General features: G+C 33.5%; 1 protein-coding gene across 2 annotated transcripts in view; it reads right to left on the bottom strand.

Moving 5' to 3' along the window:
* The window catches only part of Slo2 (slowpoke 2), a 72,317-nt gene that overhangs the window by 26,198 nt on the left and 23,021 nt on the right, over positions 1-23,098 (bottom strand). For both annotated transcript variants that reach the window (XM_070665101.1, XM_070665102.1), the window contains exons 2-4: positions 3,706-3,785; positions 2,221-2,320; positions 1,536-1,734 (exon numbers count right to left, since the gene is read on the bottom strand). In XM_070665101.1, the coding sequence (XP_070521202.1) occupies positions 1,536-1,734; positions 2,221-2,320; positions 3,706-3,785 (379 nt within the window). The remainder of the gene's footprint in view (positions 1-1,535; positions 1,735-2,220; positions 2,321-3,705; positions 3,786-23,098) is intronic.

Raw genomic sequence — 23,098 nt, 5'->3', positions numbered from 1 at the left:
CAACATCAGCAACAGCATACGCTGCGACACGGAAGGCCATATGTATACGTATACTACAATTTAATGGATCGATAATGAAAATTAATGTAATCTTTCGTTATTTTTATAAAAATTGAAATTTTAAACTAACAATTCACTAATAGAAGTTTTAAAGATCGTGCTATTTAGTATAACGTTTTGTACGACATGTACTTTGCTACTGTTATTTTAATATATCTACTTTGAAATAAGATATTCGTAAAAAAAAAAAATTGAAACACACAATAAAGAAAATTCAATTTTCTCGAGCTTGACAAATTGAAAATTTATATATACATTTCTTGTGATACGTATTGCATAATAAATATAGCAGCTTGAGATAAAGATTTATCTTTGGAATAGGATATCGGTGTTGATTTTAAAGAAATTTTAAAAGAATACTGTAGGATATAATTTAAGTTATATGTATAGCGACTGAAGAATATTACGTCACAAACTTTAATAACGGCACATTTGATTATAATACACCTGTAAAATATTGATGTAATGTTATCGGCTTATCGCCGGAATGCTCGATTAGCGAATAGCGTGACGAACTTTCTACAGACCGTTGCAGATTATATCACGAATTTTGCACGCGCGCGCGTCAAGATATACCGCTGCGGAAAGATCAAACGATCATTTAACAGCAATGTAACTTTTTATAATTATCTTTTTCTCGTTAAAATGATTAACTGATAGAAAACATTCCATGATTTTTATATACGCAAACTAAAATATTTTTCTATACTTTGCTTAAAATATACATAAGAAAAATGTAAAGTTAATTAAATGTTTTAATGCAGTTTAATAAATAAATCAATAAAATGTTAAGCTTTTCAAAAAAAAAAATTTTTACGATCGAGAATAAATAAAAAAAAGTGAAACCTAACGAACATCGCGACGTTTTTTTTTTTTTTCTTTTATGACTAATTTTAGTTGAATTTTTTTGAACTTGGGAGTCCTTTTACATATAAGTCGAAGCGAGTTAAAGCAGAACTTCCCATTTCGAACAAATAAGTCACGGAAGCAAATAGCTTACGAGGCATTGCATGTCGATATGACGTATTCAATCGTTTCAAAACAACTCTCCTCATTGAACCGTAAATCATTTGCTCTGAATGAGTAAATCACACATTAACGTATAGTCTTTCAATTTGTCATATAAAAATAAAAGTCGCATTTTATTTTATTTCATGTATAGTTTAAATTTTAGAGATTGCAGAACAACGAAGGAATGTAGCAAATCTGCTGAAGCGCATATTATACTTACTCATGCAAAATTACGCAGTAGATACTTGGAAAAAAAAAAATAAAAAATTCCTAAACAATCGGACTTTCAAAATCTCGTCGCGTAGATAATTTTGAAAGTATAAAAAAGATATATTAATCGTAAAATCAGATAAAATTTTTCGGCAAGCATGCCAATAAAATAACGATCATGCCCAGACAGCAGTCGAATATTGCAAGTAATAAAAGAAGAATTTATTTGTAGGAGGAAAGGAAGGATAACGTACCTTGTAACCGAGGTAAGCGAGCAGCAAAGCCTCGGTTAACGACACCATAGCCAAGATGACTTGAACAACCCACAACTCTAAGGGTCTTCTGACCCACAGAATCGCATCCCAATTGATGATAGGGTGTTCCTGAAACTCCTCCTCCGTCAAGATCTGCGACGCGAGAAACTCGCTCTTGTTGCCGGCTTTGCAATCGTAACTGGGAAGAAATAGAGAGAGAGAGAGAGATAAGGGTTATAAGTGATGAACGAGAGTGTAGATAGGGAGAGACAGATTGTCGTATGATATTTGGCGTGCACGAAGTGGGTGAGTTCAATAGGTTTCCGATATCAAGTATGTCGTTTGGTTCGTACTAGGGAGATACTTCCAAATATCGTCCGGAAAAAAAACCAGAAAAGAAAAAAAAAGAAAAAAAAAAGATTTGTACGACCAATCGAAAAACGTATTTTTTGTTGAAACGTTTATGCTAATGTAATAAAAAATATTTCACGTAGGCAATATTAAAAGTAATAAATTTTAAAAGAAATAATAATTTTTAAGTAATTTAGAAAGTTAAATACGATATTTGATTAAATAAAATATTTGAGTAAGTATTTGGAAAATTTAAACGCAAACAATTAAATTGAAAAATTCTATATTTCTAGATATGATTTAAAAGTATTTATTCAAACATAGTATAACTTACCATGCTGCATATGTTGGATCGTTATCAATAATAACCCTGAATATATACAGAAAGCACGTTAACAGCTTGAAGAACAAATTCGCAAGTCGTATCCTCAAGCCTGAAACAGAAATTTTAGTTTATTTCATTTTTATTTCTTGTAATTTTTTATTTTTCTATCTTTATTTAATTTATTTCTCTATTATAACTTAATGCGTTTGCTTTTTTGTATTAAGCTTATAATCTCACAGATTGGTCGTTACGTTTTCTTTTACATATATTAAATTATAACGAGATATAATATGTTTCGATTTATATTAGATTTATGTTATGCATTATAAATAAATCAAAAGATAATTACAATTTCACTTTTATATAATTTTTCATCAATCAATAAGTATTGCAATATCTTTAGGAATTTAGTGCAACAATTTAAAATGGTAAAAGATTACGTCTTAATAAAATAACATAATGTAGGATAAAAATGTATCGTAATTTACTATTTTAAGCCCAAGAAAAGTTACGCAATAAAAATTGTCTAATAATAATAGTTAGATCGAAGATTGGTTTAAGCTTGAGCCGCGTATCGACCATCTGAGGAGCTTTAACGAGATGCTTTAACCAGTTGCCCGCAACAAACTTTACAAAGAGCAACAAAGCATTGACCTATTGGGTTCACAACGTCCTAATGCATAGGTCAGACCAGCAAAAAGAATTCGCAGCGGCATACCCATTATCGGTTACCATTATCACAGTTTCAAAAGATCACTATCGCGTACTTTCAGAATATCCGTGACGACGATATTCTTAAAATCACCTTCGGAACGGCTTTGTTCTTTCAAAAGAAAGCGATTGAGACTGCATTACAAAAAGGTAGAAGACTATCTTCAACTATAAATACGATGGAAATGTAACAACAATTTTACGATTCCGTTAAACTTATCTCAAAAGTTATTGTCACTTTTATTAAAGATGTATACTTTTTCATACTTTGCCATTATTGTTATGAAAAATACCGGACATAATTTTCAAATATTTAGAGTAGTTAGCGAAGCGATCAATTTCGAAAGTAATATAAAAGCACATGGGTAAAAAGAAGATGCATATTTTAATCCTACCGCTATGTATTTTTCGCGTGTCACGATATAGTGCAGAATACAATATGGTGCTATCAAATAGCGTGAGATAGAACTGTAGATACGAGTTTACGACGGCAGATCTCTTTTACAATGAGATGTAATGCGTATATGCGATTTCAAATATATCAACACGATATCGCGTATACACATATTGCAGTAAACTTTTATAGCAATGATGATAACCGTATATCACGACAATCTTTTATCATAAAAATACAGGATAAAATGGAATTTCTCGAAATATCAGTTCAAATAATAAATTTTTGAATGACAATGTGAACATGAGTAATACGTCGAGTGATACATAATATTGTATAAATTTTACAGCTTAATATAAATATGAATAACTCAATTTTTTTTTACTTACTCGAACGTTGATTCTTGATGAAGTACAATTGCAGTCGTTCTTTGAACGTGTTTTCGTTTACGTAATACTCCACACGAACTCTGAAACATAAAACGATATTATTATTACTAACTGGTCTCGCAAACTTTTCATAGATGTTAACTTGGCTTTACGCCGTTAATATGCGATGTGTAATCATTGTTCTTAACACAGGGCGAAATTTCAATTCCTGATTTCTTTCGATGAACCTTGTACTAATATATCTTTATAGTGACCTTATGCAACGATACCGATATTTGTAATCGCAAATATAACATGTAACATTACGAGAGAATACATTATCGTCCCATCAATATAGGAAAACTTATGTTGATTTCGATTTACCTCACGACACAGCATCGATAAGAAATATCGCTGCGCCGTTAGGTTTGCACGACTAAATTGTTACATGCGCCGTTTGAGAATTTAACATAAAATAAATTGATTTGTGCGCCGATATCAGTTCACTTAAGGAAATAAATTGACAGGACGTGCAACAATCGTTGCAGGGTTATTGTTAGCGGTACAACGAAACGAGCAAGCTAACTGTCATCTTGTGCTCTTGGCGGTACACCACTGCAGTCCTTATTTTTAGCCGCGGTAAATGCGTCGGCGTTGCACCGAGAATAGCGTCGCGTGACGTCACCGGGCCGGCGTCGACAGGCGGTCTGTCGTATGCTATCGTTCCCAGTTGTTGAACTGGTTCTTTGACCCACATAACGTCACGAATGCCTGACCTAGGCTACTTCGTCCTCGGTGAACGCGGAAAGCTAATGGAAGAAACGATGCCGATTAAGACGGACGAGGCAGCGATTAGTTTTATGCATTCTCGTGAAAGAATAACTTGACAAAGTTTTATCAACGCTAACAAACAAACTGTCTACATTGCGATTCGCAATATCTTGTTTTTGATAATTACTAATAAAAATATAGACTGGAATATGGTGTTAAAATTTATTTATATGGCTTTTGAGTAACCTTCCTAAGTTATCGTAACGAAATTATAATGTCAACGTACAAAGAAAAGTTTTTGCTTTTGATATTGAATTCGAAAGAAAATTCGAAGGAAAATTATTCGACGTTATTGACGTGAAAAAATATCATGTTAAAGTGTGTCTGACAATCATAGAGTTTAAAAGATCGAATGAAAAGTGACGTGTATCAATGTATGCGGCGCCAGTTCCGGAATTTCACGAAACATTGTGTAAAGCGATGCGATAGTGAAAAATTGTCGAGTTTGAATGATTCAATTGGAATGTAAATCCTTCAAGCTTCCATGTGGAGCGGCAATCGATTCTACGAACGGCACAAAGCAAAATGTATCGATATCACTCGAGTTTTACACACAAATATCGCCGCAGTCTCCGCGATGTGCGATAATTTAACGCGATCGGCTGTGTGCACGGAAAAAGCACGTTTAGTGGCCTGTAACAATGTGTACGAATGTCATTGCCTAAATACGTAGTCCGATGCGTTTCTATTTCGAGGATCCTTGAGCCAAAAAAACGCTTGATGCGATTAAATCCTTAATTTCTACAGATTAGTCTTGTTCAGTTCGCAGTCGGATCAAAATTCTCTAACCGTGTATTTTAAAGCACCAATTGAAATAAGAATCTAATTTGAAATTAATCCATGTGCAAATTGAATCTACGAAATCTGTACGTGTCAGATTTATAGAGCACAAATTACTAAAAGTTTCTATTTTAATAAGATAAGAAACTTTTTAATATCGTAAAAAAATTATAATATTACAAATATTAGTCATTTAAATTGTATTGTTATTTTTATAAAAGAAAAGAAAACCCCAGGTCATTGAAAGATAGTTTTTTAAACTGTAAAAAGCTTATAAATCACAGACTTAATAACCCTCAATTAATCGTCATTTGTGATCGTCGTTTTGACACAGCGACAAGTCGAGAATGGAAACGACCTAGTGCATCGTTGGGAGATAATTGACAGCTTCATTACGACGCCGTTTCTAATTACATCGCATGAGGATGTGGTTCGCAGAGATCGTCAGCGATTTCCAATTGAAATTGCGTTCAGGGAATCGCGGGGTTGACATTTGCGAGCCGCATCAGACTTCTCACCGCGGATACACAGTAAAACCAATGAAACTCATCTCGTCGAAGGGATCGAGGGGAAATTACGAAGAGTTTCAAAACTGTTCCTTTATTTTTGCGTGCCATTAATAAATTTTTATGCGTCAGAATAAATTCTCGCGGTAATAAACTTTGTACTTAATTTTCACACATCATACGTGTATTAAATTATTTGTTAATTTTATTAAAACTGCAATTAAATGCAAAGTACACTAAACAAGAAAGGGTTTTACATGTGCAATTAAAATCACGTTGCACCTGGATGTGAATTGTCTGAATTATCATTAAATAATTTTCTGCGAGTATATTCAATCAGAAATATCAATAAGAAAAAGTGATTCATTAAACAATTTGGCTCAGTTAAATTTAATCTCTATTTGTCCAGTGAATTATAAATTAATATGTGTTGAGAACAAAGCAATTTTCGCGCACGATCAAAGAAAACAATGACTGGCTCAACCGAAGCAGAATATTATCATTATAATGAAACGAATGTCTATAACTGCTTGGACTGGGTCACCACTAGAAGGTCAATTCGCAGTAATGAGTTTCAGAAAGTTGCGTGAAATTTTATGAACTTTTTATTTCTCGTCAAATATACCTGCGGTACGTCATAGTATAGTGAACATCAATTTATTATTTACTCTTGTTGGGCAAGTCGCAATGACATATATTAATATTACTAGTACTGAGTTTCAATAATGTGTTTTTATTAATTACCTTTGAATTATTATTAGCTTTTATTTCGTATGTCTCGATAAAATATTTGGCGTGAAGTAAACTATAATTATTAATTAATTAAACCTTTGATAAACAAGAGGCACACAGGCAATTCCAGTCTTTTGCCTCTTAATTAAATCATCATTATATTCAATCGATGTGCAAAGTTGCTATATTCTATTAAGACTCATATAATTCTTTATATAAAATATTATTATATTATAATGCAAGATATGTATTTCATGGTTAAATTTATAAGCAATAGAAACGTTAGTTGATGATGTTTTAAAACGCTAGTTAAAAATTGTTTAAACAATTTATTAAAAGATAATGACTTAAGTTTTTAAAAGTTAAAAAAAAAAAAAACAAAGTTTAAGTAAAATCTTCTTTTTCATATATTTTAAGAGGTTGAGTAGATTTGTTTCAAAACGCTCTATCAATTTCTATTTAAAACAATTCTTCGATAAGTGAATTATTTCACCCATTTGAAAATGAATACCATAACTGTGATATCAGACAATCGCATCGAGCAATTTATAAAGACAAGTATCCATTTCTCATCGTTTCGAGCTCGCCGCATCCAAGACGTGTTCGAATACGGGCGCCCACGCAAGAATGACAATGTTAAGTAATAAATTCAAAGCTTACCGGATAATTTAATGCCGTAAATACCTGCTTCCTATGAAGAGAATTCTGAACTTTGACTTTCCTACAATATTATCGCTTGATATTTATCGATGCGTACCGACGACAAGTTCACCTCAACTTTTCTCGTTCGCGTGATTAAATAATAGGAAGAATAAAAGGAATTAATAAAACACCTCCACTCTCCGAAATTACATAATGGACGTGTCACGTACGGTTTCTCGCATCAGATACTCGTGGAAACACTACTTTCTTTTAGTGGGACGTTAGAATTCAGCATTTTCTAGCCAAAATATTGCCGATCTATACCTCATTCGTTTATAATAATATAACTAGCAGCCTTCCCGCTACCGCAAATAGAACTGCGACGTCGATCGCTATGTAAAAATACCTATCGGCAACCTTGCACTCCATTGACCGCTTTATTACCGTAATATGTCGTAACGGATTTTCATGTACGTGAGCGCAGCCTTAACTCGTATATGCATTCTTTAAAACTGGAAACTATATGAAACTAAGTGCACTTTAGTTTTACAATAGTTTACGTATACGCGATGAGCTGTGCTAGATTCCAGAAGCTGCCTAGACGCTACCCTACGTGTACCAGTCGCAAACTAAGAAAATCTTTATCTTTGCTTATACTTCAATTCTTAACACATTTTCTCGTTGCACAGTTATTTTTCCGTTCTGAAGTATTTCTACTATTTTCGCAAATAGATTTTAATTTTTTGTTTTATAAAAATGATGAGAAAAGAAAAGAGTACCGAATATTCCAGGATTTACTAGAAAGCCAAGGATGCACGTAATGATCGTATCAACTTCAAAAAGAGAATCTTTTAAGGTTGGGGATTGTAACTAATCCCTATATATACATTATTTGGCATTTTCCATATAGAGCTCGACTATTTATCACTCAGACGCGTGTGTCGCGGAAGAAAAATGGTTTAAAATAAATATTTATTGATCCATGGATAAACCATGTTTTATATGTGACTTGAATTAAATTGTACTATGCTTCTACTAAACGCATTAGAAATATAATATTAATAATAGTTTGTTAACATACATAAAATAATTGACATATAACATAGCGCATTTAAAAAAAAAAAAAAAAAAAAAAAAAAGTACTTTTCTGTCCTTTTTCTGATTAGATCTCGTTGTTGTGATAAGAGATCGTTTCTACGTGAATCGTGCGGATTGCAAGATACCAAAATGGTGCCATCCGATATGCAAGAAGAGCATTTCTCGTTCGTGAAAATATACATGTACGTCTTAGCTGAAACTGGGTAAAAGCGAAAATAAGCGTGCTTGAAATAAAACCGTGCCTGCTTTGCAATATTCATTTCGAAAAGCCCGGCGGTGTATTCTTTTATTGTGGTATCGCGCGTAAAAACCACTGGTCGTCGAATAAAATTTCATCGCGTAAATATTCCTTTGAGCCAATCACGAATTTAATCAAACGAATTAAAGTTACTTGCCAGGACGAGAGTTTCTAATTAGCCACTATAATAATTAATCACTTGACAAGAAAACAGTAATTAAGTAATGGACAGAATGCACTTACTTATAGACTGCGAGTTTCGCGAGTGATTGAACTCTACTAATTCCCGCCGGCATTGCAGACTCGATATAATTAATTATCAGTAGACGAACAAACCGCCGCGCACCGAGAGATCGCTAAAAAGTAAATCCTAAGAAGATACTTTACCCTAAAGAAACTTTACGTATAAAAACGCTTATTGTTGAAACTATTCTGAAAAAAAAAAATATCGAAGCATTTAACGCAATGTTATCTGTTAAAATATAATTTTTAAAATAATTTGTTTAAAAATGGAAAGGTTTGTTCCAAAAGTATTGATTCTCAAAATACTTAATTTAATTTAAGCATTAAATTTTAACGACATTTTGAATATTAGCAGATTCCATTTTTAATATTTTAAATAAATTAAACAACATTTCGTTAATTTAAGACATATTAAACAGGACGAAAAATTTTATCTCCTTGTCTCGTATTTTTGTATGTACGCGCGCTTTCAAAGTCAGAACTTTTAATTATCTTTTTTTCTTTTTTAAGCATCGTGGCGGAATAACGAAAAGGAATCTCTCTGACTTATTTGTATAACGTCATACGTTTTTCGAAAATGTCACATATTCATGAAATTGCTTAGTATTAGATGGTTATCTTTCTTCCTGTTTTTAACTCTCTTGATAACGCGTGTTTATAAATTATTTAGGGGCCTAAGAGAGGACGACGTTAGCGGCATTACGACGCACGGCGCAGTAATTAAGATAATATGATTTGTATTATAGGACACGTCGAGGGAGTGCCCTTGAGTTGACATGTTGGTCATGATACACGAATGTTAAATTAGTTGCAAGCTAATTGTGTGTATATAGGAGAATTTCGATAACGGAAGAAAGTTGCCTCTGTAAAATATCAAAGAGCTTTCCAGTCATTAAAAGAAGATGAGCACTATCAACCTTGTTCTACTATAAAGTAAAGCGATTTAAATTTTATTTAGGTTAAATAAATCATTAAAAAGGTCCGGAAACTATAATAATTACTTCGCGTTCATTTTTTTTCTCTTCGAGAAAAAAAATTATAAAATTTTTTTTTTTTGTAGCAAACTGATACACGAATTCACAGCTGAGTTCTCGTACGTATTAACTATATGTGTAATGTAATCGTTCATTCCGTTCACGGCATGTGACAAATCGACTTTTGCAATGTCTCCTTTCGCGCCATGTTGCAAGGATTCCAGGACGTGGGTAGCCGAGACTTCGACGAGGGAAAAACAGACGAGCCGAGGTGGTCTCCGTAATTGAGCGGAGGGATTTAGACGTCACACGTCACACGTACACTTAGAGCTGAAAGAAGAAACTTCCAGCCCCGCGGTTACGTCAAAAGATTGTTCAATCGCTCATAAACCCATCAGGATTCTCGTTTCTCGTGCATTCCATCAGCTGTGTAAGGGCGGATAAAACGAAAAATGACTCGCGTATCTCGAGCAAATTTGATTTTTACGCATTTGCATTAAAAAAAAAAAAGTTTATTTTATATAAAAAAATATAGTCAGCTTTTATTTTTTAACGTCGTATGTGTAAAGTCAAATGACGTAATTATATGTGAAACTATGAAAATACTCAGTGTAATTAATTATCAACAAAGTTTCAGAGAACGGGAAAGTGGTTCTGTCAATTGTCTGCAGTAGTTGCAGTGGTTCGAGTATTATCTGACCAGACAGGTCCGAGTGTATGATCCGCCAAAACCTATTTCCCATAGGTGCTATGATTCGATTCGATGTCGCTATGCGAGTTACCGCTAGTTTTCTCTCCGGTGACTTTTTTACCGTATCGCGTCACGTCTTCCTTCTTTTCTTTTATCTCGAGCATCGCTATCAAGCCCTATAACCCTCTTGAGATCCGTTTGGGAAAGACAGAGGGAGGACACGCGGAGGAAAAGCGAAATATAACTGAAGACCTGGGAGAGCACCAAGGAGTACAAAAGTTTTCGATTAGACTTTCGCGACAGCTCGGAACGGCTTTCGTGCACAATGAGGAAACTGTATAATGACCACTCGGCGGATGTCCACCTCTTTCCTTTTTCTTTGCGATATACGATGCAGTACACACACACGTATACATGCGCGTCATATTCGAGGAGTTGTCGAGATTTTCATTGTCAAGTTTTCGCGCTATTTCTTTATTTCTTAGAACTAGATTCGCTCATTGTAATCCCTTTCAACTGCATGCTATTATATGCCCTAGTTTTGCACAAAGAATTTTATACGTGCCAATAAATTTTTAAAATGATTCTTACAAATCTTTTACAAAAACTTATGTCTTACTTTAATCATCATACTGCTATTAATTTATTTTACTTTAAAAATAATTTTCAATTTTGTAATAAAAAAAGAGAGAAAAAAAAAAAAAAAGAAAATATGTTTATATTCCTGCGATTTCGTTTATTCGAGGAGTTATCGGCGATAAGGAAAGGTGAAAGAGCATAGAGGTAAAATTTCATCACGCTCACCAAAGCGCCAAGAGCGTTTTGCTACGACGGTGTTCTAACAAGTTTTCAAAGAAAACGATGTTTTCCTGCGAAGTTGCTCACTTTGCCATAAAAGCAGAAAATAGTTGAAACTATCATAATATTGTGCTATAATAAGTAATATATAAAATGCAAAATCTTGTCAAAGTAAATTTACATTGTTCGATATATTTTGCAGTTAATGCTGCTAGAAACAAACTCTTCGATACGGATCAGATTGACTCTACGCTCGCTTATCCCATTACTATTGATACGTCCACTCTTTCTGCGAATTAAAATATCACTGAACAAGATATGAAAAAAAATCTTTTATTTGATTTTCCTTTTGTAACATGTCTCTTTTTATTAAATTTATTTAAAAAAAAACATCTATAAATATTCAAATATTGAAATCGCGTACTCGGTAGATTTAATTAGGCATTTATTAATTAATTCAATTTCCAGCTTGGTAAACCTTTTACAAGTTAGTCATACAAAAATACTATGAAAAGAGTGTTTTAAGAGAGAAAAATTTTCAGCTTTTGATGTCCAATGCTGTTTAATCTTAATAAAACTTATGTAGTGAAATATATGTATATTTAAAAAGCTTATAAAGAGTAGAAAAATATGTTTTAATCGAACAAACTTAATTTTGAGAGACAATATTACTGTGTTACTTTATCACAATTACTTGCCCTGCTTTAAATTTACTGAAAGTTGATAAAAATAATTCATAAATTCAAGTTGCTGTTAAATTTCTTTTGTATACGCAATGATTGGAATATACGTATATAATAATTTAAATAAACTTGTCATACAAATTGAAATCAGATATTCCACTCAAACTTTCAAACTTTATTCACAAATTTCATTAAAAATATTTTATTTTACCCTGGCGGTAATGATATTCGCGGGTTTCTATTCTCTGTACTTATTATATCTACAAGTGGTTCATTATATTATAGTACAGTACACCGGTAACTGATACGAAATATCGAACGACATAATGATCGACACGCGACTGATTTATGTAATTTGCCATTGTTCAAAGATACATAAGCTAAAACCTGTCGCAATGACAAATAACTTTATCGCATATTCAAGAGTAATGGATAATACACCGTATCTATCATAATCTATTTTAGATTTTAAAAGAGAGATATTAATGAAATGATTGAAAGGTTTATTATGTTCACACCTTCCATTTAATTCAATTATAAAATAAACAAATGTAATTTTACATTTTATAGCATTTAGTTCCTCGATTTAAAATTACTTGGGAATCTTTTGATAATAAAATTTATTAAAGCTTAACCAAACTTATCTCGCGTTCATTAATAATAATTCTTTATTACAGATTTATATTAATAATGAAAATAATTGTGCGGCGCACACTCATTTTAGTGGAGTATTATTTGCGTTACGAGCTCTTCGCGATTGATTAGCATTTCATACGAGAGAAAATGAGACAGTTCTGGGACGCTGTGCTCTAATATTGGGTTAAGATCGCGTCCGGGGAGACCCTTGTGTGTTCGCGACGTGTAAATGTGGCAGGAATTAATTGCCAGTTCGTCGCTCGAGAAGTGCCGGCCGTCGCTTTTACGATCAATTTGCCGTCCGGGTTCGGCAGTACCCAGCTCGACAGCCTCTGCCACTCGGCCATGTTTCATTAACAGGACAAGAAGCGGGGTCCTGACGGGGCACGTCGGATTTCCTGCGAGATGACGGTGGCAATGACTGTTTGCGAGAACAAGGCATTTCGATTACCCCGCACGGTCCACCGGTATCTCGCTATGAGAACCTCCTGTCAGCTTTACGTCAGCGTGAATTCGTACCTAATCGCAGGTGAGTATTACACTTATCGGAATTGTATTACTCAAATGTTGCATCGCAGTTTTAACGTTTTATCACGTACAGGATACACATACATGTGTCTATACGTACGTAAATATAACCCTCTTATAAAAAAAGAAAAAAATTAAATTAAAAAAAAAGATAAATCCGATATTTTTATGTCTAATTTAAATTAAAAATCAAGTCAAAGCGTACAAAACTAAAACGTCTGTTAAACTTTTTAAAATGCAAATCCGTATACATATATATTTTTGTCCTTGCATATATGTATATTTTTGTTTTTGAATTTATGACGATAATTAAAGCTTCTAAGGTTGTAGCTTCAAGCGCAGCAATTAAAAGCGAAACTTACGAATTAATTCAATGAAGACACTTTACTTTTTCAAATTGCATTAAAAATTCTTTTTTAATAAAAATAACTACTGAAAAATCTAATGTCGCCATATCGTGTGCCCTATACTACTTCGTAAAAGCACTTTGCAAGAATAGAATGCAACGACCGTGAGAGTCTAAATGTATTTAATATGTACACGTGTGTGTTACGTGAATGCACTCAGAGTATCTCTCCACCATATAAATATAATTTTCGGAAAAGGCCCTGCTACGAAAGCTCATCACACAGAAAACTACGATAGGAAAGGAACACGATGCATTATTTAATAAATTGATTAAGTGCAATGTGATCCTATTATCAATAGCCTACGATCCATCTCTATAATTTTCTGAGAAAACTGCAATTGTATCGAAGAGCGCTTCGACACCATAACGACGTAATAATATTATTACGCTATGCTTCTTACTTAGAGAAAATAAATACGTATTTTATCTACCTATCTTATTGTACCCAAACATTTTATTATTTTAAAAATCGTTAATTTCGTTATAAAACACTTTTTCAGAAAAATTAAAAGCCGTAATTAGTAATATTAAATTCTGACCCTGACAAATATCGCCCTCGCCAATTCATTCCCCGTGCCAATCCCTGAAGCGTAAAGAAAAAGAGAGACAAACATTTATTGCGCCAATAGAACTCATCCTAAGGAAGATTGAATGGTAAGAATGGTAGAAATCAATAGATTGCACGATTGTTCGTTACGCAACTAAAATAAAGTTAAGGAATAAGTGGAGAATCAATGGTGATAGATGAAAGAATTCACCCAGTCTATTACGTTATTTCTCACTCGTAAATCCGAGCATAAAATGGCGCACGAATCTTCAATTAGTCGCCAATTTCGCCAGTGTCAAATTAAGTTTCTCGCCGAATAAAACGAATGCCGGGCATAGAGATGAAAGCAAAGTCAAATCGTTTTTCGTAATAGAGAACTGTCATTTCCCAAATAAAAGTTTGATAATAGGTAAAAAGATAATATTACTTTAATACCGGGTTAAAAGAATTATTCGTTTCATTCCTTGACAGTTTTAGTAGTTTTAATTTAAGATATGTCTTTACCGATTAAAACAAATTACATTTAACTGCTACTCGTACTTAATTGCACTTACAATTATATATTCGTGGTATACGCAATATCTATTTCGCGTATCGGCATTCGGGCTGACCGATAATACCTTGTTCACGTTGAAAGAGTGCTATAACGCCTCACGTTATTGATACTCGCGATCATATTTGTAACGAGATACAATAACGTTTAATATTCCGTAAAATGCGAACGAGCCGTTGTCGTTTATTGTGTTTTAATGATCAGCAAATTCATTTACCATCGAAGAGGATTATTACTTCTATCGCTCGTAAATAGAAAATTAATGTAAACCGTAGATATTATGGATGTGTTCGCGGAGACGCTATTCGTGCAATTTAGTATGTAATATTTTTTTCTTCTAATGCCACGCGTTGGAAGAAAAAAAAAAGATAGCGCTAAATTATAAAAATTTTAAGAAATATAAAAATTATATCTTCCCTTTTTTTTTAACAATCTCGATACTTGAAACATTTATTCATTTTATCCTTCAAACACATTCGAATGATATTGGTTATACGAACAACGGATTCGTAGTTAGACGAATATACGAAGTCAGGATCGAGATTGCGGAGCAAATATTTACTTGTGTGTCCTAACACATCGCTTGTTAACTGGGACACCTCGAAATCAATCTTAGCTTACAGGATAGTAAAAGTTCATTGTGCAATTAATACGTTTGACACGAGCGGTAAAAACTGTGCAGGGATGAAAAATGAAAGCTATGCGAAGTACAGAAGAATTTGTGGCATATCGCGTAACGACAAATCAATGCTCATAAGGAAGCGACCATTTAAGAAACAATTGTAATTCATTATTAAATATATTACTGATTATACAAGCAAAATATAAATTAAAAAATTAATATGTAGGTGAATATGTACGTACAGATGATATATGGTGATTGCAGAAGTAAGATTAATCGTGATACATGATTAATAGTGTAATTTTTGTATTTTAATTACAATTATGTAATATTCAAAAGATTAATAAATTGTTACAATTGTCGCTTACACTTGGCGATATATAACAAGAATCACGGTTCGATTTAAATAATTAACATCAAACCCAGATATTATTTATTCTTCAATAAAAATTTTTAACTGCTCTATGATGCGTGATTTAAAATGACGAAAGTATTAAAATAAAAAAAAAAATAAAAAATTTTAAAAAACTTGTAACGTTTATGAAGCACGATGTATTGTTAAGGATTAACGAGAACGGCCAGTACCTTGGAATTCGATCATAGCTATCCCAACTGGTGAGGCAGTTGTAGCTACTGTATCTGCTAGAAGACGTCATTGTTAACGTTTTGCTCGCTGAGACATTTCGAATCCGCTCAGTCGCGTTATTCCATAGTGCCACCACGAACGTTCTCCATCTTTTCACTATATCAAAACTGGAGCTCATATAGTCAGGCGTTCGAAATCGTTAGTCACAGGTATCTCCTTGTTCGAGCGCGATTATCTCTCACCTTCCGTTCGATATTTTGTTATTGGCCCGGTAATTTCTTCTACCAAAGTGACGAAAGTAATGATTTGTTATATGTCCTTGGAATTACGACAACTATCGGACTAGGCGGGAGTTCGAGTGTTCCAATCGCGGTCGTAGCGACGTATGTACCTCTCGCAGCAGAGCGACGTAGTTACAGTCTCGTAGCACGCACGATCGCTCGTGGCAAGGGTTAACGAACCAGAAAGAAACTTCTGGAACACGGGCGCGCCTAACCGCGTTCGGTACCTGCACGATACACGTAGAGTACTTCCACCACCCCTCTGCGTTCACCACCCTTTCCGCCGGTGTACGCGATCCACCAAGATATTACCCGCAAAAAATACACCGCGGCGTAAATCATCACAATGATCGCACTGTATAAAAAAAAAAAAGAGAAAAAGAGAGACAGCAGAAAATTACGACTAACCCGCTAAAACTTGGACCACGTATTTCGTTACTTCGCCGTCTAATTGGACCACCGTTTCAAAATTCTTTCGTTAAAACGCTTAATGTGAATTACATCCTATGCTGCACTTAAATGTTATCCATCACCCTGGACGACACGCCATACGTGCGTAACTGTGCGTATCGTACGTACATGCATGCCTGCACGTTGTATGTGCGCGTATTAAAAATACTCTACAATTTTTGGACCCGCCAACCAGCGTGCTCGTTAAGTATCTCGTAATTAGAAAGAAGGTGCGCCCGCTTGTTTACTCGTCGCACCATGTCGTCATATTTCCCTCCCTTATACCCTTACGTTTTTTCTTTTCTTTTTCGTCGTTTGCTGATATTGCTCCCTTAATCGAATACACTAAGTAAACTCTTTGGACGTCGCAATTGTAATCTACTTCTTTCTTGTCTCTGTGATACTAATCTTGTCCCTTTAAAAAAATCTTTTCTTTCTTTCTTAAAAAAAAGAGTTTCTCTTACTATCTGAAAATAACATTTTCTTCGCAAGTTTCACTGGGGCATCATTTTTGCATTGAAAGAAAAAAAAAATATATATATATATATATACAATGTATATCTGGCAAAAGTCAAATGAACAAAGATATGTTCTATAACGTGTGGTCCCTAGAAAACCAAAACTTTCACCACGTTCACTCCCACGAGCGATTATAGTAAGAGGGTCGAAAAAAGTTGATTAGTTTGGAGGGCGATGAAAATAATAATCATAACGATTGACGTCAAGATGAGACCGACTCCAGAAAACGCATCAATTAACGATGCTACGACACATCGTTGAAGATTTTTGCGGGGTTACAGGTTCACTGGTGTTACCACAGCTCGCTATAATCGCACTGCAGACAAATGTCGTTTTCCAAAGTTTTCCGAGTTGAAACTTGAAGACGTCGAAAATCTCTCTCTTCCTCTCTCTCGTTTTCTCTCTCTCTCTCTCGTTCAGTTTTCCTCGTGGATTCAATTTGAAAAAACATCGGAAATCTTTCAATGTTCCAGCGCGTCTTCTTTCCGATGCCACCGCCAGCTTACTGTTGTCTCGTATAGTTTCGAAGGGCATTCTCAAAAACGGTTTCGCATCCCGCCCATGAGCTAACATTCGGCATAATGGCTTGCAATAAGGCGTTCTTCTTTCGTAAGCAATTATTTGAGATATTTCTGGAAAACATTGGTCCTGTTTCCAAAGTTTTACTTTCGAAGATCTACAACATTTGTTGGTCCTTTCTTTACGGAGTTTCACCGTGGCAGCTTCTTGGAAATTTCACTCGGTTTTACTTTAAAATTAAAGACTTTGAAGGTTCTCGGGGAAGTGGTTTGGTCCTATTAAGTAACAGGGAAATCGTTTCTCGTATCGCTGATAGCTGAAAGCAAACGATTTGTTTCGAGTGACGTTTGCTGTCACGGATGCGATTTGACAGGGTTTTTCACGAGGAGGCAGCGTGACTTTCTCTTGAGGTACCGCATCTTCTAAAAACTCCGGGGTTCCTGTCGCTCGCGTTCGGCGCGAGCCGTCGTTTCACTGGAGAATAAAGCGTTGTCGCGGTACCATCGGCCCACTTTTCTCCCATGCGCACGAGAGGTACCGTCTCGTACCGCCGGCCTGGCAGGTCCTTCCCCGTAAAAGCTCCGCAAGCACAACGCGCTTCGCGTGGCCTGGCTTAGCGCCGACTAGCGGAATCAGCCTCAAGCTCACCGTCGCAACGACTTGCACCCCTAGCATCGCGCAAGCTCCGGTCTTCGTCACCCTCTCCTGATTCTCCTCGACAAACACCTCCCTCGCAGGAAAACCGATAAACAAAGAAGAATCGTAGTAGGGGAACCACATAAAAAATAGCAATTTGCACGGTTACGCGTCGCGATATCACGGGGTGCAACGCGATTTCCGATGCATCGCATTTCTTCGTTGTCACTTATCAATCGATGTATGAATTTGAAAAAACCAAAGGTTTGTTATCTCATACGTATATCATTTTTTTAAAATAAAGTTAAAACATAAGAATTATCAAAAATATCTGTTTGAGAAAATATCCTTTCCTAATAAAGAAATTATTAATATATTTTTTATACGAAATCTAATCATTCTTCTTCTTATAATGGCTTTCGATCCCTTCATACCTGATACGATACAACCAAATCAAATCCATTTATTAATTATTAATAAACCAGAGCCTAACCATCATTGTTCCTTTTTGTAGAAATAGAAAGCAACTCTTATTAATTTTGTAAAGCTATGAATCCAACTATTACTCCTTATTTCGCAGAAATAGAAGGTAACTTTTATCAATTTTGTAAAGCTATAAATAAATAATAATTAAAAACATACAGAAAAGTTTTTTCTTTTACGTCAGTTTAAGTGATAATCAAAGTACCGCAGTTTAATAATAAATATAAATTATTCATCCGTTATTTTTAAACTCGCAAACTTTTATTTCAATAAATTCTGTACATTTTTAGTTATTATTTTATTTCTAGGATCATCGTCATAATTAGAAATAATAATATCATTGCTGAAGCATGTCAATTAGTAAGTTTAGTCTCTCTGTATAATATTAAAGCATAAGACAATAAGGAATTATGTCATATCCTTGCAAATAATAAATTATCCTGTTTGCTATAATGCAGTTTAATATTAACGCACATTTACCAAGCAGCTATATTAAACAGTTTTATCCTTTTATGCTAAACACACTGAACATAGGATAATTAATTTCATATTACAGCATTTGAAATAATCGTTATAACACCTTTTTAGAAATAAAAGTATATTAAAATGGTAACAACAACGAGAAAAAGTTAATTAAATGTGTATTAATAAAAAAATTTTTTCAACAAAATGTGTGACGAGCAAAGAAAATGTTAAACTTGTGAGGCGTTTTATGCGCAAAATGCGCATAAACGCGTGATCCATCTTTTACATAAAATCGACTAGACGCGATTCTGCTTTTCAACGATATAAGAGCTCATAGATAGACCGATGATTCATGATTTGACTGATAACCTTTGCCTAGCAAAAGAATTTTACTTAAAAATGTAAATTTTATTTTTAATACAATAATACATACATTTTTTTTTCAAAATATTAAAAACTATACTTGAAGCAAATGCAGTGACATATTGCAAAATATGCTTTGAAAAAAATTACCTAATAATTCGAACTCAATACTACAAATATTAAAAATAATATTTTATTTTATCTCAAAAAAAAAAAAAAAAAAAAAAAAAATGTTTTCTAATTTATATTAAATCTATATTTTACTACACAATTTATTTTAAATATTTTAATTAAGTGACTGATAATTTAATTATACATAAATTTATATACAAAGATATGTTACTTTTATGTAAAATACTAGAAACTTTTCAAATATTTTTTCGTAATTGCGAGCGTTCCATATATCGTAAAAATCTTACTAATATATGCAAACGATGCATGTAAATCAACAGATAGGATATACAAAAAAAAAAAAAAAAAAAAAAAAAATCACGAATATTGAGCATTTGCAAAAATTTATATCACTTTAAGTAGAATGCATTTATCATATAAGTCATTAGTCAAAAATTACCTGAAATATACAAAAGTTTAATTTAACACAATCTTCTAAATCCTGCATAACTTTACGGTTACTAAAAGAATATATTAATGTGTATTATACGCATAAAAATAAATGATTTTTCAAGTTTAATCATTGCATGTTCATTTTAACGTCAATGGTGAAAAATTACCCTTCGCATTGATATAGTGCTAATCGAAAATCGATAGGAATCGGTCTGATTACTTTGAAAGCAATAGTCGAAGTGCATGTCTTCAAAGTAAAGAGTTAGAGATTTCTTGCAACCACAAAAGTTACAAGTTTCTCGATTCAAAAATCGAATTTTCTGACGGATAATCCGTAGCTTCTTGTTCTTTATTAAATCAATCGGAAATATCAAACGTGCATTGCAGCAGACGGCGTATGCCGCTGATCGAATAATCAGATAAAAATGGCAAAAGACAAATGTCATATTAATTGGAACTAAATTAATCGGTGTCAATCAGAAGACATATCTGACGTGAGCATTTAATTAAAGAAAGACCTATCACTTATCAAATTAATAAATTCTTTGAATTATTATTACATTTCTTATATTCTTTGTCAGGATAGTATGATATATTTTTATTACGATAGCCGCGATGCTTCTTTATAATTATTTGATAGAAAATATCTATTCGTACATAATTATATAAAATTACATAAAATTATATATACCAAAATGTATAATAACATTTTTTAATATTCTAGCTTCATATTATCGAAAAAATAGAAATGACAATGATTAATATAACTAGGATGAAGTTAAATGTTCCATGTCCAATAAACAGAAAACTTTATAGTCACTGTATGAAGCCCAAAAAAGATCATTACTTCGTATATTTCTTACTTTTGGGAGCATTAACCGGTGAAAATGCAGAAGTTAGTGTTCTTTCGCCAGTACTATCAATCATGAGAATCCTAACACTTAAAGAAGACATCGTTACGTCTTTAACGTTATAAAAAGCGCTGCGATTCTAAATTGCTTTACTCTCTTTTAGCAGCAATAAATAAAATAATTATATTATAACCCTTTTATATATATATATAAAAAAAAAAAAAATGTTTGTTTTCCTGAGACACATTGTATAAGAAGATAAAAATCCAAAAGAGAAAGAGAAGATTTCAGTCCATCATCGATAATTCTGTCAACGATAAATGGTTTACAATTTCTCCCTTATCTGTAACCGTGTTCTCTCGCTTTTTGCACTTTTTTTTTCCTGCAATGAGATTACCATGTCGGTGTAAGAACTTTACTCATGTTCGCGGAGAGGCTACCTCGAATGACAAGGATTGGTTACTGAAAACCTGACGCGCTTAGTTCACAAGACACCCATCACGACATTGCAGCGACAGCACTCGGAGCTTTTCAGAGCTTTTCCGAACTGTTACGAGGCGCCCCCTGAACAGCGTTTGACGCAGACGTTTCGCGAGCTTTAAACTCGCTCTGACCTTTAAACCTCGTTTTACACTCTATTCTTCCATCTTCATATGATGGACGTTTGCTTTAAAATTAAATTAAAAAACTGATTTGATTTTTTAGTCAATATAATATTCTTTTATTTATTCGTAAAACTGTAATATGCAAGCAAACTTTGGGTATTCACGCAAGAAAGTCATTCTAGTTTATAGTTTTAGAATTAAAAAAAAAAAAAAATTAGTTTGAAATAAAAATTTACATATAACAATTCAATATTTTGAATAATAAGAATATACATATATCGACATATTTCAAGAATCAGCTTTACAAAACAATTCGTGTAATTTAAAAATGTCAGCTCGCGAAAGCTTATCTAGTACCTTTACGATCTAAATGTAATTCTCATCCTGATCTTCGCGTGAAATGAAAGTCGTAAAGCATCGAGATAGCGGCAGAATGTTTCCCTCCCTAGGGAAGGGTCAAAGGTCAAGTGATGATACTATTGTGGAAAGAAATACAAAATTTATCCAAGAGTGAAGATTATTTTAATAAATATAGGTCTCATTAAATCATACGTTTAATAATAAAATTATACATATAATAAATGAGGTAATTTTAATAAATTGCGATTATTTAAGAATTTACAAGTTAGAAAACAATTAAAAAATTTATATACATATATGTATCGTATACATATATGATTACGCACGTTACTACAACGTGTTTAAATTTTATTATTTTACTAATGATATTTTATCAATCAATAATGACATAAAAGAAACATTTATCATAGTATAAATGAAACTCGTGATAAATACACTTTGCGGGCTGTAAAGTTTATCAACTCTCAATTTTGGTTTATTCAGTGAGAGTGAAAGAAAGATGCAGCGGCAGGGCGGTATTGCTCCTCGCGGAGCTACGGGAGAAGCTGAACTTTTAATTTGTTTAATTGCATTTAACTTCTGAAAGTGCTCGTGGGCTCAATTCCCTCAGGATTAACCCCGCTTTCTTGTTTCCAACGACCGAAAGAACTCGCTTAGTTGACAGAATTTCTGGAGGCAAACCTAGAGTTACGGTTGACTACTTGGACGACGAGAAGATGGAAAATGATGGTAGAAAGAATTGAATTACGCTTAGATACGCCGACTATGCTTCCACCCAACTCGCAAAACTTTCGATCCTATCTCGAGATTGTCGCTATTGCGGATCTCGTAAAATTGAAAATAATTACGTGAAAGCAACACAACTATTAACTTGTTGAGTTCTCAGATTTACCTTAAAAGAATGAAAATTTACTCAAACTATTAAAACAATACAAAGGATGGCTAAATTGTAATTGCAATGACCGCAATAACCGGAAATAAAAAAAGCCGGTTAAATTATTTCAAAGCATTTGAGAAAGATTACAAAAATTGATATTTTCTTATAATTATTACGTACATATTTCATTAACCTTTACGTAAAGCTTTTTATCAGATTTTAAAATCAATAATGCTTTTCTACGAATAATTTGTGCGGGATTTGCGACATGATAAAGGAGCTCCGATGCTACAAGAGTTGAATAACAAGGCGGTTTGAGAGGTCTAGAAGAAGTAATGAGTGAA

The sequence above is a fragment of the Cardiocondyla obscurior genome, linkage group LG13, assembly GCF_019399895.1.
Source record: "Cardiocondyla obscurior isolate alpha-2009 linkage group LG13, Cobs3.1, whole genome shotgun sequence".
NCBI classification, from domain to species: domain Eukaryota; kingdom Metazoa; phylum Arthropoda; class Insecta; order Hymenoptera; family Formicidae; genus Cardiocondyla; species Cardiocondyla obscurior.
The sequence above is the reverse complement of the archived record's forward strand: the minus strand, read 5'-3'. Positions and strand labels throughout refer to the sequence as shown.